The sequence below is a fragment of the Chiloscyllium punctatum genome, chromosome 4 (genome assembly GCF_047496795.1).
Source record: "Chiloscyllium punctatum isolate Juve2018m chromosome 4, sChiPun1.3, whole genome shotgun sequence".
Lineage (NCBI taxonomy): Eukaryota > Metazoa > Chordata > Chondrichthyes > Orectolobiformes > Hemiscylliidae > Chiloscyllium > Chiloscyllium punctatum.
The window spans coordinates 37220771-37234945 of record NC_092742.1 but is presented as its reverse complement, the minus strand read 5'-3'; the positions used below and the strand labels follow the sequence as shown (position 1 = coordinate 37234945).

The 14175-nt window shown below is 38.3% G+C and overlaps 1 protein-coding gene across 2 annotated transcripts in view; it reads right to left on the bottom strand.

The window, feature by feature from the left end:
* LOC140476194 (echinoderm microtubule-associated protein-like 5) overlaps window positions 1-14175 on the bottom strand; it is a 230028-nt gene that overhangs the window by 73312 nt on the left and 142541 nt on the right. For both annotated transcript variants that reach the window (XM_072568398.1, XM_072568400.1), the window contains exons 22-26: window positions 13965-14117; window positions 10470-10601; window positions 7135-7223; window positions 5299-5475; window positions 4685-4886 (exon numbers count right to left, since the gene is read on the bottom strand). In XM_072568398.1, the coding sequence (XP_072424499.1) occupies window positions 4685-4886; window positions 5299-5475; window positions 7135-7223; window positions 10470-10601; window positions 13965-14117 (753 nt within the window). The remainder of the gene's footprint in view (window positions 1-4684; window positions 4887-5298; window positions 5476-7134; window positions 7224-10469; window positions 10602-13964; window positions 14118-14175) is intronic.

The window sequence follows — 14175 nt, the reverse complement described above, 5'->3', positions numbered from 1 at the left end:
ATACATTGCATCAATTCTATGACACTTCAAATCTTTTATTATAAATTTTGTGCCCTATGATCCTGCCCCACCAGCTACCTGACGAAAGAGCAGTGCTCCAAAAGCTTGTACTTCCAAATAAACCTGTTGGACTATAACTGGTGTTGTATGATCTTTAACTTTGTCCACCCCAGTTCAACACCAGCACCTGCACATCAAGCTAGTCTGTCTGACCTTTTTAATAAGATAACCTAACCATTCCAGGCATTAGTCTAGTAAACCTTCTCTGAACTGCTTCCAATGTATTTACATCTTGCTTAAATAAATCTTGTGCTCAGTACTCCAGATGTGCGCTCATTAATGCCTGTGAAGCATAATCTCCCTACATTTCTTTTTATTGACCCTTTGCAATAAGCAATAACAATCTATTAGAGTTCCTAACTATTTTCTGTACCTGCATACTAACCTTCTATTTCATGCATTAGGACAACCAGATCTCTCTGTATCTCAGAACTCTATTAGTCATTTGGATGCTTTTATTTTATTTTTCCTGCATTTCACATTTTCCCACATCTTCCTCCATTTGCCAGGTCTTTGCTCACTCAACTAGCGTACATGTATCCCTTTGTCACCACCTTATATCCTTTTTACATCTTACTTTCCTACCTATTTATGTCATCAATAAACTTAGCAACCATATCATTGATGCCTTTATCCAAGTAATTTAAATAAACCCTAAAATGTTGAGATCCCAATACTGATCCCTATGGAACATCACTCGTTACAACTTACCTACCAAATGTATTTCACAAAGGCGCAGTTATTTTGATGCACATCCAGATATTGATAATGTTGTTCCTATTTACTAGAGTTCCTACCCAGATGCGAAATATAGGAAGAAGCTAATTCAGACGAAGTTGACTCAATATATAGCACACTTTAATTACAGGTCTCCTTCCAAATACACAGATGACTCAGCAACTTAAGAAAAAGGACTACTGTTTTATTTTTAATAATTTTAATGTAGTATGGTTAAAGGTTGTGGGTAATTCATTGAAGTAGTGAATCCTAACAAAATTTGCTTTTCTGGACCATGTGTTTATCTCACATCTCTATGCACTAATTATCTGCATTTTAGGGGATGTTGTTCCCTCACAATACTCCAGCATCTGCAGTCCTCACTTTCTCCCCTCACAATACCTGTCAAGGTGTCCAAACACTCATTTACTCAAAAAGGTCATAGAAACCTGGCAGCATTTAGAATGGAATGGAATGAAATTTCATTGCAATTTTAGAAATAAATACATCAACTTGCTTATACATGATTTATTTTTATTTGAACAAAGGTGCTAATCCATTCATTTTTAATGGATTGAATTGTGAATTGCTGAAGGATTGCAAAACCTTAATTCATAGCTTTAAAATTGTGAAAAAGAAAGGGGTTGATTAGAGAACATTAGGGACATTTAATTTGACCAAAAAAAACACTGAAAGAAACTATACCAAAGTTTTGGTCATAAAATATAAATACTACAGATGCTGGAAGTATGAAATTAAAAAGCATAAATGCTGGAGAAACTCAGCAGGGCTGCAATATAAAATAACAGAATTTTACAATACAAAAGGAGGCCATTTGACCCACTGCGCCCACTCCCAAAAGAGTTACCCACCTAGTCCCATTCTCCAGCTGTATGTCTGTTTACCTCTAAGTTCACTTTCAAATATATATCCAGCTCTCTCTTGAAACCTCCTTTAAATCCACCCCATCACTTTCCTGGGCAGCACTTTCCAAATTGTAACCAATCAGAGTAAAGAAGTTTCTCATCAGCTCATTCATAACTATCTTGCTGATAATCAATGAAATTGTGACCCTACAGTTACTGACATATCAACTAGCAGGGACAAAGTAACCTTTTATGTCCCATCAATATTGTTCATAACTTTGAACACCTCAATAAGGTCACCTCTTAATTTTCCCTGCTCCAAGGAGAATAAGCCTAATTTCACTAACCTTTCCATGTATTTAAAATCCCTCACTCATGGTACCAATCTAGTGAATAAGGCAGGGCAGGTGACTGAGGTATCAGTGGGGGAGTGCCATAATTCCATTACATTTAAAATAGTGATGGAAAAGGATAGACCACATCTAAAAGTTGAAGGTCTAAATTGGAGAAAGGCTAATTTTGATGGTATTAGGCAAGAACTTTCAAAAACTGATTGGGGGCAGATATTCACAGGTAAAGGGAAGGCTGGAAAATGGGAAGCCATCAGGAATGAGATAACAAGAATCCAGAGAAAGTATATTCCTGTTAGGGTGAAAGGAAAGGCTGATAGGTATAGGGAATGCTGGATGACTAAAGAAATTGAGGATTTCGCTAAGAAAAAGAAGGAAGCATATGAAAAGTATAGACAGGATAGATTGAGTGAATCCTTAGAAGAGTGTAAAGGCAGTAGAAGTATACTTAAGAGGGAAATCAGGAGGGCAAAAAGGGAACTTGGGAAGCTTTGGCAAATAGAATTAAGGAGAATCCAAAGGGTTTTTACAAATACGTTAAGGACAAAAGGGAGAGAATAGGGCCCCTCAAAGATCAGCAAGGTGGCCTTTGTGTGGAGACACAGAAAATGGGGGAGACACTAAATGAGTATTTTGCATCAGTAATTACTGTGGAAAAGGATATGGAAGATATAGACTGTAGGGATTTAGATGGTGACACCTTGCAAAATGTCCATATTACAGAGGAGGAAGTGCTGGATGTCTTGAAACGCATAAAGGTGGATAAATCCCTACGTCCTGATCAGTTGCACCCTAGAACTCTGTGAGAAGCTAGAGAAGTGATTGCTGGGCCTCTTGCTGAGATATTTGTATCATCAATAGTCACAGATAAGGTGCTGGAAGACTGGAGGTTGGCAAGCATGGTGTCACTGTTTAAGAAGGGTGGTAAGGACAAGCCAGGAAACTATAGACCAGTGAGCCTGACGTCGGTGGTGGGCAAGTTGTTGGAGAGAATCCTGAGGGACAGGATGTATATGTATTTGGAAAGGGAAAGACTGAAGAGGGATAGTCAACATGGCTTCGTGCATGAGAAATCATGTCTCACAAACTTGATTGAGTTTTTTGAAGAAGGAACAAAGAGGATTGATGAGGGCAGAGACATAGATGTGATCTATATGGACTTCAGTAAGGCGTTCGACAAGGTTCCCCATAGGAGACTGGTTAGCAAGGTTAGATCTCATGGAATACAGAGAGAACTAGACATTTGGATACAGAATTGGCTCAAAGGTAGAAGACAGAGGGTGGTGGTGGAGGGTTGTTTTTCAGAGTGGAGGCCTGTGACCAGTGGAGTGCCACAGGATCAGTGCTGGGCCCAATACTTTTTGTCATTTACATAAATGATTTGGATGTGAGCATAAGAGGTACAGTTAGTAAGTTTGCAGATGACATCAAAATTGGAGTTGTAGTGGACAGCGAAGAGGGTTACTTCAGATTACAACCAGATGGGCCAATGGGCTGAGAAGTGGCAGATGGAGCTTAATTCAGATAAATGCTAGGTGCTGCATTTTGGGAAAGCAAATCTTAGCAGGACCTATACACTTAATAGTAAGGTCCTAGGGAGTGTTGCTGAATAAGAGACCTTGGAGTGCAGGTTCATAGCTCCTTGAAAGTGGAGTCACAGGTAGATAGGATAGTGAGGAAGGCGTTTGGTATCCTTTTTTTATTGGTCAAGAGTATTGAGTACAGGAGTTGGGAGGTCATGTTGCAGCTGTACAGGACATTGATTAGGCCACTGTTGGAATATTATATGCAATTCTGGTCTCCAACCTCTCAGAAAAATGTTGTGAAACTTGAAAGGGTTCAGAAAAGATTTACAAGGACGTTGCCAGGGTTGGAGGATTTGAGCTATAGGGAGAGGCCGAACAGGCTGGGGCTGATTTTCCTGGAGTGTCAGAGGTTGAGGGGTGACCTTCTAGAGGTTTACAAAATTATAGAGGGGCATGGATAAGATAAATAGATAAAGTCTTTTCCCTGGGGTCGGGGAGTCCAGACCTGGAGGGCATATTTTTAGGGTGAGCGGGGAAAGATATAAAAGAGACCTAAGGGGCAAAGTTTTCACACAGAGGGTGGTACGTGTATGGAATGAGCTGCCAGAGGAAGTGGTTGAGGCTGGTTCAATTGAAACATTTAAAAGGCATTTGGATGAGTATATGAATAGGAAGGGTTTGGAGGGATATGGGCCGGGTGCTGGCAGGTGGGACTAGAATGGGTTGGGATGTCTGGTCAGCATGGACAGGTTGGACCGAAGAGCCTGTTTCCATGCTGTACATCTCTATGACTCTATGAATGTCCCCCGCAATCTTTCCAGGACTTTAACATCCTTCCTTAAATAAGGTGCCCAGAACTGAATACAATACTGCAAACGTGGTACACTCAATGATTTGTAGAGGTGTCACCTCAATTCCTTACTTTTGTACTCTATGCCTCTATTTATAAACCCAAGGATCCTATAAGGCTGTAATCCTTCTTAACAACTGTTTCAACTGTAATCCTTCTTAACAACTGTTGCTTGGCCACCTTCTGTAGTGAGAGAAACAGTTAATATTTTGAGTCCAATATGACTCTTCTTCAGCTATTGACTGTGTTTCTTTCTTCCTTGTTTAGGTGCATATGAATGAATCTGATGTTTTAAAAAATATAAATAATACCTACCTCCATCTTCATCAGAATCAAAATCAGACTCTTCACTATCATATTGAATGGCTTGCTTGTACCCATCCAACTCATGTGTCCAAATCATCACTGTTGTGTCTGGTCCCCCAACTGTAACAAGCAAACCATCGTCATGTGTCCAACGTACATTGGTAACATGTGTGCTGTGAGCCACATATCTTTTGAATTTCCCATATTTGCCCTTAATTCAAAGAGAAAACAAGTTAAAAATACTTTGATTAACATTTATGATGACAAGTGTCTGTCAATAATGGCTATAAAGTATTTAAACAAATATGCCACAGTCTCAATTAATCTTGATGAATTACCAAAAATGATTTTTTGGTAGGACAGCTGATAAATAACCAGCAAACAAAAAAGGACTTTCTGACCATTACTCTTCATTCAGAAATGCTGGTTTATTTTCAAAAGATAAGTGACAACAAACCTCACTTGCTTATTTTACATAAATGAGTAAAATAATAATTAATTCCACTCAAGCAAAGCACTAATAACTTAATTGCTTATATTTTTCCTGTTTTCATTTATTAAAATACAATTTGCACAGAAATACACTATTCTAACAATCAAAGTAAAAATGAAAGTGCAATTACCTTCACTGGATATCGGAACAACTTCACAAATCCAAAGTCATCCCCTGTAACAAGCACCTTTTTGTTACTAGTAAGACAGGATGCAGAAACATCTGTGACCTCGCTTACCATGGGCCAGATACCTTCACACGAAGTACCCAAAACACATGTCCAAGAGGTCCAGTCTACCTTGTCTACCTGAAATGTGATAAAGTGATTGTTGTGATAAAGTGCACTAATTGCAACAACTTTGATCTAAAAAAATGATTTAAAAATAATATACTGCATTTTACTTCTTACAAGACTGTCTCCTCATCCTTTGAAATAATTGTTTGAATACTAGAGTTAGGCTTTGTTGCCCAATTAAAGTTCGTCAAACTTGAAGTAATTTGAAAAACATAAAATGTCTTATTTTTAGTTTGTTTTGTGCTAATTTCTTTTTAATAGTTTCTACAAACCTTATAAAGCTCAGCTTACTAAAAGCCCAGAATTTGCTCCAAAATAACAGCAGGATTAATTATTAATACATAAATTTATGGTAAGGAAGAAATGCCCTCTTAATTACAAATTGTAATTAAGTTACTGAACTGTTTGCTCCATACTGCCACCAGTCTCACAAGAATGATAGCTTGCCCTCGACTTCCCCATGAATTTCAAGATATTTGCATATTCATTGCCAATTAAACTCTTCACAAAATGTTAGAACTGGTAATTGGCATAGGTGCCCAACAAGTCCACACCAACCCTCCGAAGAGTAACCCACTCAGACCCATTCCCCTACCCTATATTTACCCCTTACTAACACACCTAACACCATGGGCTAGTTAACATAGCCAATTCACTTAACCTGCACATGTTTGGATTGTGGGAAGAAACTGGAGCACCCAGAGGAAACCCAGGCAGACACAGGAGAATGTGCAAACTCTACACAGACAGTCGCCCCAGGTGGGACTCAAACCTGGGTCCCTGGCGCTGTGAAGCAGCAATGCTAACCACTGAGCTACTGTATCACCCGGTGGTACTGAGGTAAACACTAAGAATTGTGGATGCTGGAAAGCTTAAACAAAAACACAGCAGGTTTGGCAGCACTTGTGGAGGGAAAACAGAATTAATGTTCCAAGTCCAGTGATGTCAGTCTGACAAAGGGTCACTGGACTCGAAATGTTAACTTTGTTTTCTCTCTACAGATGCTGCCAGAGCTGCTATGTTTCTCCAGCACTCTGTTTCTCCAATAGAAACTGAATTCTCATTCCCACGATAGCAAATTGATGCTAGAGAATTTTAAATGATATACATTTTCAAAGTATTTCTTATTTCCGCTTCGTCTTTTTTAAAATCTCTTAATTCAATTTTTCTTCTCTTTTCTGTGCCTGATTTGGATTCTGATACATCAAACTTGCTTCCCAGTCACATATTTGTTTTTGTTCTCAATTCTAAATTCTCCATTGTTGGTGAGAAAGACTGTCATTAAACAAAAAAGGCAAAAGAACTGTGGATGCTGGAAATCTGAAACAGAACCAGAAATTGCTGGAGAAACTCAGCAGGTCTGGCAGCAAAGCTGTGGACAGAAATCAGAGTTAATGTTTCTGGTCCAGTGATCCTTCTTCAGAATATTCAAAGTCACTGGACCCAAGATGTTAACTCTGCTTTCTCTCCACAGATGCTGCCAGACATGCTGAGTTTTTCCAGCAATTACTGTTTTGGTTCTTTCAATTGCATTGTTCACCAAGGTTCCATATACTCATTAACCTCACCATCAGCTTGCACTTCTAGCACAACGCTTATTCAGCTATATTGTGAAGGAAAACATTTAACACACCTGCCCCGTCCAGTAGACTTCCGGCCATTACATCTTACCTCTGCATTATTTATAATCTGAGGTTTCCCACGAGGAGCTTCAAAGAATAACTGTTCCTTAGCACCAGTATTAACTTGTAAAAGCTTTCCTGTTGAATAGCAAAACATGTTTTTGCTCAACATCAGTAAGTTTTCCACTAATCCTCAACTTCAACAAACTGGATTGATTAGAAAGAAAACAGAAAGTGATTTGATTTCAGAGAAGGAAACAAGCCAGAGGCACCCTAAAGCTTGTCTGTATAACCTCAGTCTCACACTGAGATCACACGATTGGTTACATATATAGTATTTTTGGTTCCATTCAATTGCAAAACTAATCACCATTTGGTCCAAGAATAATGTTCTCCCTCTCATAGGCCATAAGAATGGTTTGGCTAGTGTCACAAATGTACCAAGAGGAACGTTTACTCATTTTAAGTTCTTTACAATTAATTGATAACAGGGCATTGTTGAACTTATCCAGGGACTTCTAGATCAAGAAATCAGTGGAGGTGTTCATTTTAGCACCTAAGTGGCTAAAATTAAGGGTTTGCAATAGTAAACTAGTAGTTGGGTCCTTATTTAGGATAAAAGATTCAACTTTATTGTTTGAGGGAGATATCAGTGTTTATGGTTTGTGAGAAGATAAAACAAAGCAAACTAAAATATTATATCCCACTTATCAAGCCCCGTGATTAGCTACCTCCTTCACTGGTTCCTATCAGTCAACAGGCTGCTGCCTAGCAAATGGACCTGGTTGTCTACAGACTGGTTGTCTGTAAAATACCCATTCCTCTACTTCAATATCAATACCTAATCTGTCTGTGGTCAGCACTCTGGCCATTTTCCTGGGTCCCATAGTCAGAACCTATGATGTAGTTCTGCTTTCCCACAGCAAGCTTCACCCTCAATATATCCCAAATTCCATTCACTAAGCAATATCATTTTCTTCCCTCTCCCATGCAGCCCACAGCACATTCCCTCCCATTGAAGAAGTCTTGTTCACATCTTTCAGCCTTCTGCCACCAACTAGTGAGAATTTAACAGAAAGTACATAATTGCAACACCGACCGCTGCTCGTTGGATGCTGCCTGAACTGCTGTGCTCTTCCAGCACCACTAATCCAGTATTTGGTTTTCAGCATCTGCAGTCATTGTTTTTACATTGTATCCCAACAACCTATGTTGATGTTTTCCTCTGTAGTCATAGATTCCATTAATTCAACTTGGATCTGATGAATCAAATGATTTTTAATCAGAGGTTGTAAATTTAACACACAAACAATTTCCAGATCCAAAACCCCACATGTATCACTCAAGTAGCACAAGCTTCAAATATAAGTATCTAAAAGGGTCAAGCTCAGCACAGTTAGTGGCATCAAATTCTGCCAAGAATCTGGAGCTGCCTGCAGAGCATGATCGTCAAAGGCAGTTGGCAGCATAATATGGCCTGCCCCTGTTTAGTGGAAGAGAGGAGGCAGGACATCACAGGAGGAGCAGCTTCACTGCACAGAGGATTACCCAAATGGCCAAATAAAAGTTACTGTAACCAACCTGAGACAAAATTCTCTAAACGGCAAAGCGTTTTCTTGAAAAGATTGCTTACTGCTCCCTGTACTGAATTACACAACAGTACACTAACATGCACTAGACTTGTTAGCTTTGGAATTTACACAATGAAAATTACCTTCCTTCCTTTCTCTTCCCATTAACAAGCTTATCAAAGAGCTTGACAAGCTGGTAAATGTGGGTTCCTACCTTTCCTGCCCACACACTTTGAAAGCATCAGTGCTCAGTGACTGTTAACTGCTTTCAAAATGTGCCTACTCCTTGGGTGATTGAAAATCCTGGCAATATGACTATCCATGTAAGGAATCATTCTAACCATATACTGTATTGTATTTGTCTTCAACTTTTTTATAACCTACATTTCACTGCAATAAAAACACATGCTTGAACACCATAGAACTCAAAAAATTTTGTCCAACCAGTTCCACATATATTCTACACTACCAGAATCAATTTTTATTCTCATTTTCATAGTCAGCAATATTGTCAATTTCTACTTTCCATGCTGACTAAAGAAAATTAAGTGACCAAAATGCTGACTTTGTATCATTACTTTGCCTGTAGCTGAACTGCATGCAGAGCCTTATTACATTACTTTTTACTGATGCTAATATGACACTAGCTGTTGTTCAATTCCATCATTTTTGTAAATTGTAATGAACCATGAAATTCAATTTAACTTTGTGATAAAGTGTCCAAAGATATTTCTATATTTGGTTGTCAAATTTTCCTTTGGCCTTTTCCACATAATGTTGGAAAAGTTAGTTAAACAGGGACAAGATGCAGCATGCTTTTTTCATCAATAGATTTACCGCCATGCACAGCAAGAACATTTTCATCTAGAACATAGAACATAGAACAATACAGCGCAGTACAGGCCCTTCGGCCCTCGATGTTGCGCCGATCAAAGCCCACCTAACCTACACTAACCCACTATCCTCCATATACCTATCCAATGCCCGCTTAAATACCCATAAAGAGGGAGAGTCCACTACTGCTACTGGCAGGGCATTCCATGATCCTACGACTCGCTGAGTGAAGAACCTACCCCTAACATCAGTCCTATATCTACCCCCCCTTAATTTAAAGCTATGCCCCCTTGTAATAGCTGACTCCATACGTGGAAAAGTATCTGGTAAAGTTTTGGTTGAAGCTGTGAAAATGAAATAGACCAAGACTTTTTGAGGCAAATATTATTTTTCTTCCAGTACAATGAACATTTGATCGACATCTTAAAAAGCATGCTAGCATAACATTAGTTGCAGAATGTAGGAATGAAAAATTCATGGCATTTGATCTGCTGTTCTGATTGCACTGAGCACCCATTGTTCAACTGGTTAGTGCAAATGCCAATTTATCTCAAGACCCTCTATTAATATTTCGTTTGATAATGTGATCTCTTTAGAATAACTCAATTAGGAAATGTTTTATTAACAAAAGATGACACACCAAGAATAGCTCAAACATGTTGGCACTTTCAGCAGTAAAATCAGTTCTGTCAATTAGGTATCAAAAACACCTCAACAAAAAGTTAAAATTCTTACTTTTTGAACAACATGATCAAAAGCACAGAGGGCAGTCAACTGGACAAGAATTTGACAAAGACAAGAAATCTTCTCACAGCTGCTACTTTACTGGAGGAATGGCAGAAATCACATTTGCCAAATAGAATTTGATTCAATCTACAGTGGTGGCAAACAAGCAATTCCAAGAAAAGCATTTTTTAATTGTATGTATTTATATATATTTTCCTTTTCAAGTTAAAGGCAGACAGATAAACACACGTACCTCTTTTGTCCCAGTCCAAATGTGTTATATAGCTGGAAGCTCCTTTGCAAATCCCAACTCTTTTACTACTCATTATATTATAGATGTCTACAAAATTATCATGAGATGCAACAGCTAAGTACTTTCCAGAACCTGAAATTTTAAAACTACAAATTATTTCATGTAATGAATGAAAGAGAATTTATACATAATTTGGCACTGAATTGGAAATCACATTCATTAAACCCAATATAGTCAAGAAAACATCGAAAGAGGCAACTCAGCTCATTAAATAAGTCTGGTTTTCTCAAGAGTACTTCAGTTAGTCCCATTGCCCTTCTCCACACTCCTCGCCCTGCAAGCTTTCCCTCAAGTGCTCATCCAATTTTTTTTTTAAATCAGTGATTGTTTTTGCTTCCACTACTCTCATAGTCAATAAGTTCCAGGCCTTGCTTTGTAAAAAATAAAAAGTACTTCCTCACATACACTTTGTATCTCTTTTTCAAAGTCTTAAATCTACATTTCCTAGTATCATAGCTAAAGAGAAATGATTTTCCTTGGTTTATTTTATTAAATCCTGTTATAATCTTGTAAACTTCTATGAAATCTCCCCTCACTGTCCTCTGCTCGGAAAAGAATAATCCTGATTTCTCCAACTTAAGGTTACATCTAAAATCTCTTGTCATAGAATCACAGTTGTAAAGCATGGAAACAGACCCTTCAGTTCAACTCATCCATGCCAACCAGATATCCAAATTTAACCTAGTCCCATTTGCTAGCATTTGGCCCATATCCCTCTCAACCCTTCCTATTCATGTAACCATCTAGATGCTTTTTAAAAGTTTTAATTGTACCAGCCTCTAGCAGCTCATTCCATATACGCACTATGTGTTGCGTGAAAAATTTGCCCCTTGGATCCCTTTTAACTCTTTCCCCTCCCACCTTAAACCTATTCCCTCTAGTTTTGGACTCCACTACCCTAGGAAAAAGATCTTGTCTATTCACCCTATCCATACCACTCATGATTTTGTAAACCTCTATAAAGTCACCCCTCAACTTCCCAGTGCTCCAGGGAAAATAGCCCCAGCCTGTTCAGCTTCTCCCTATAGCTCAAAATCTCCAACCCTGGCAACATCCTTGTAAATCTTTAATGAACCCTTTCAAGTTTCACAACATCTTTTCTGTAGCAGGGAGAGCAGACTCAATGTAGTATTCCAGAAGTGGCCTAACCAATGTCCTAACTAGCCACAACATGACACCCCAGCTCCTACATTCAAAGCACTGACTAATAAGAGCAAGCGCACCAAACATCATCTTCACTACTGTATCTACCTGCGACACCACCTTAAAGGAACTGTGAACCTGCACCCCAAGGTCTGTTTGTTCAGCAATACTCTCCAGGACCATAACATTAAGTATACAAGTCCTGCCCTCATTTGCCTTTCCAAAATGCAATGTCTCATATATATATAAATATATATATATAAATTAAACTCCATCTTCCATTCCTTGGCCCATTGGCCCAATTCATCAAGGTCCCATTGTACCTTCTTCACTGCCCACTACACCAATTTTGGTGTAACATGCAAACTTACTAACCATTCCTCATAATTCATATCCAAAGCATTTAGATTAGATTACCTACAATGTGGAAACAGGCCCCTCAGCCCAACCCCCACACCGACCCTCTGAAGACCCAGACCCAATTCCTTCTGACTAATGCACCTAACTCTATGGGCAACCTGCACATCTTTGGACTGTGGGAGGAAACCCACGCAGACATGGGGAGAATGTGCAAACTCCACACAGTCACCCGAGGCTGGAATCGAACCTAGGACCCTGTTGCTGTGAAGCAGCAGTGCTAACCACTGAGCCACCATGCCACCCACATATAAATGACATCCCAGGAACCATTGTGGCAAATCTCCTATACTCCTTGCATTATTCCTGAAATGTGGTGAAAATAACTATATATAATACTGTGTTTTGAGCTAACCAAAGCTTTATGAAGTTCCAGCATGACTTGCTTTTCTACCCAACACCTCCAGTTATGAAGCACAAGATCCTATATGCTTTGCTAACCACACTAAAAAGAGAGCTAGAAGCAAAATCATCAGTTTATGGGATCCCCAGTATCATTGCAAAGTTGTTCTGAGTTTTATCTAGTGAAAGACATATTTGGATCCCACTCTAAATGAACATTTGGTTGTGGATGTCACATTCTTGATTGAGTCATCTTTGGAATGGACAGAACATTATATAACCAAGGAATATTTGCTGATGGCATCGATGGCACTGTTCATGACCTATCTACCTCAGGTTTCATGAATGTAGATGGATGAACACATAGGAAGTATAAGGGAAACAAGTTAGTTTATTCATAAAACACATGCTTTTGATAACTATTTAAATAGTGTGCAATTAAAAAAACTTAGTCTTACTTTTTCTATTATTTTGAATAAATATGAACAATATTATTTGTACAAATGTTAGTAAAAGTGTTGATACTTGACTTCTATTTCAATACCATTTATTATCCTTCAAGAAATATTTGAAAGAAATTGCCCACTATTGATGGTATAATGAGTTTAAAGGAAAGGGCAAGCAATAAAGGAGTAAGAAGCCCCAGGAAAATAAGTACTATCACAAATCATGATCAACTCAAACTCTAGAATTGGTATTAAACAACTACACCTTGAAGCCGTAGACTCAGCCCAGGGTGTGTAATTATTTAGAGGGTGTGCAAAAGCAACTACTTTTGACCAGCTGATGCATTATGCCGTTCAAATGTCATCATGAACAGCACATGATTTTTCTCAATAGTAAATAGAAATAGTGAACTTTGAGTTTTGCTGACATTTGGAGTTTGTTCAATCACATTCTGATTGGGATAATAAGCTTCTCGGATGAAATGAGCCTAGCCATTCTCTTTTGAGTTACTAATGGGCAAATACAATTCAGTATTAATTGGCAGAATGGTCAGTAAGGTGGTTAATATGCAATATGGGAATTGAAAACATAGCAATGATAAAGGAATGGATTCTCATTGCCTTAGAAAGTAGCAGCTGTTTGCTTATGCAGGGTGTCATGCTAATTTAGCTCTCGAATCATTACTAGTTTCAATGCAAAATTCTTCATGAAGGTTTACTGAACACTGACCACGAAGTTCAGGCAAATGAATGAGCACACTGGGTGGACAAAATGATTAAGTATTTTATTTTCTGACATTGACATCACCATTCCACCAGCTCCAAAAAGAATAGAAAAACTGTACTAAAACATTTAAATGTTTCTAATGTTTGAAATATAACTGTTTGTTTGTTTTCTGAACAATTACAAACATTTCTGATATGTGGATATTTTAAGCTGTGTTTTTCAGATGGTAAAATTTGTCACACTGTGCAAGGGAAGTTACAATAATTTAAATCCTTTCTATTTTTAATAAAAACTGACTAATTTTCAAAGGAAGCAGAAAAATTGATTCAATAAAAATTGTTTTAAACTTAACCTACATACCAGGGGAAAACTTAATATCCGAAATATGCTCTTTTCTGTGATGGAAGGAAACAAGATCTTCAAGAGTGTCTGAATTAACAATCAAGAAACTTCCATCATTTAGGCCAACTGCAAGTGATTTGCCATCAGGAGAGAAACAACAACACCTGCCACCTATAATTATGACAACATAGACATTGTATTAGTATAATTGCTAAACGTTGCTTTTTCA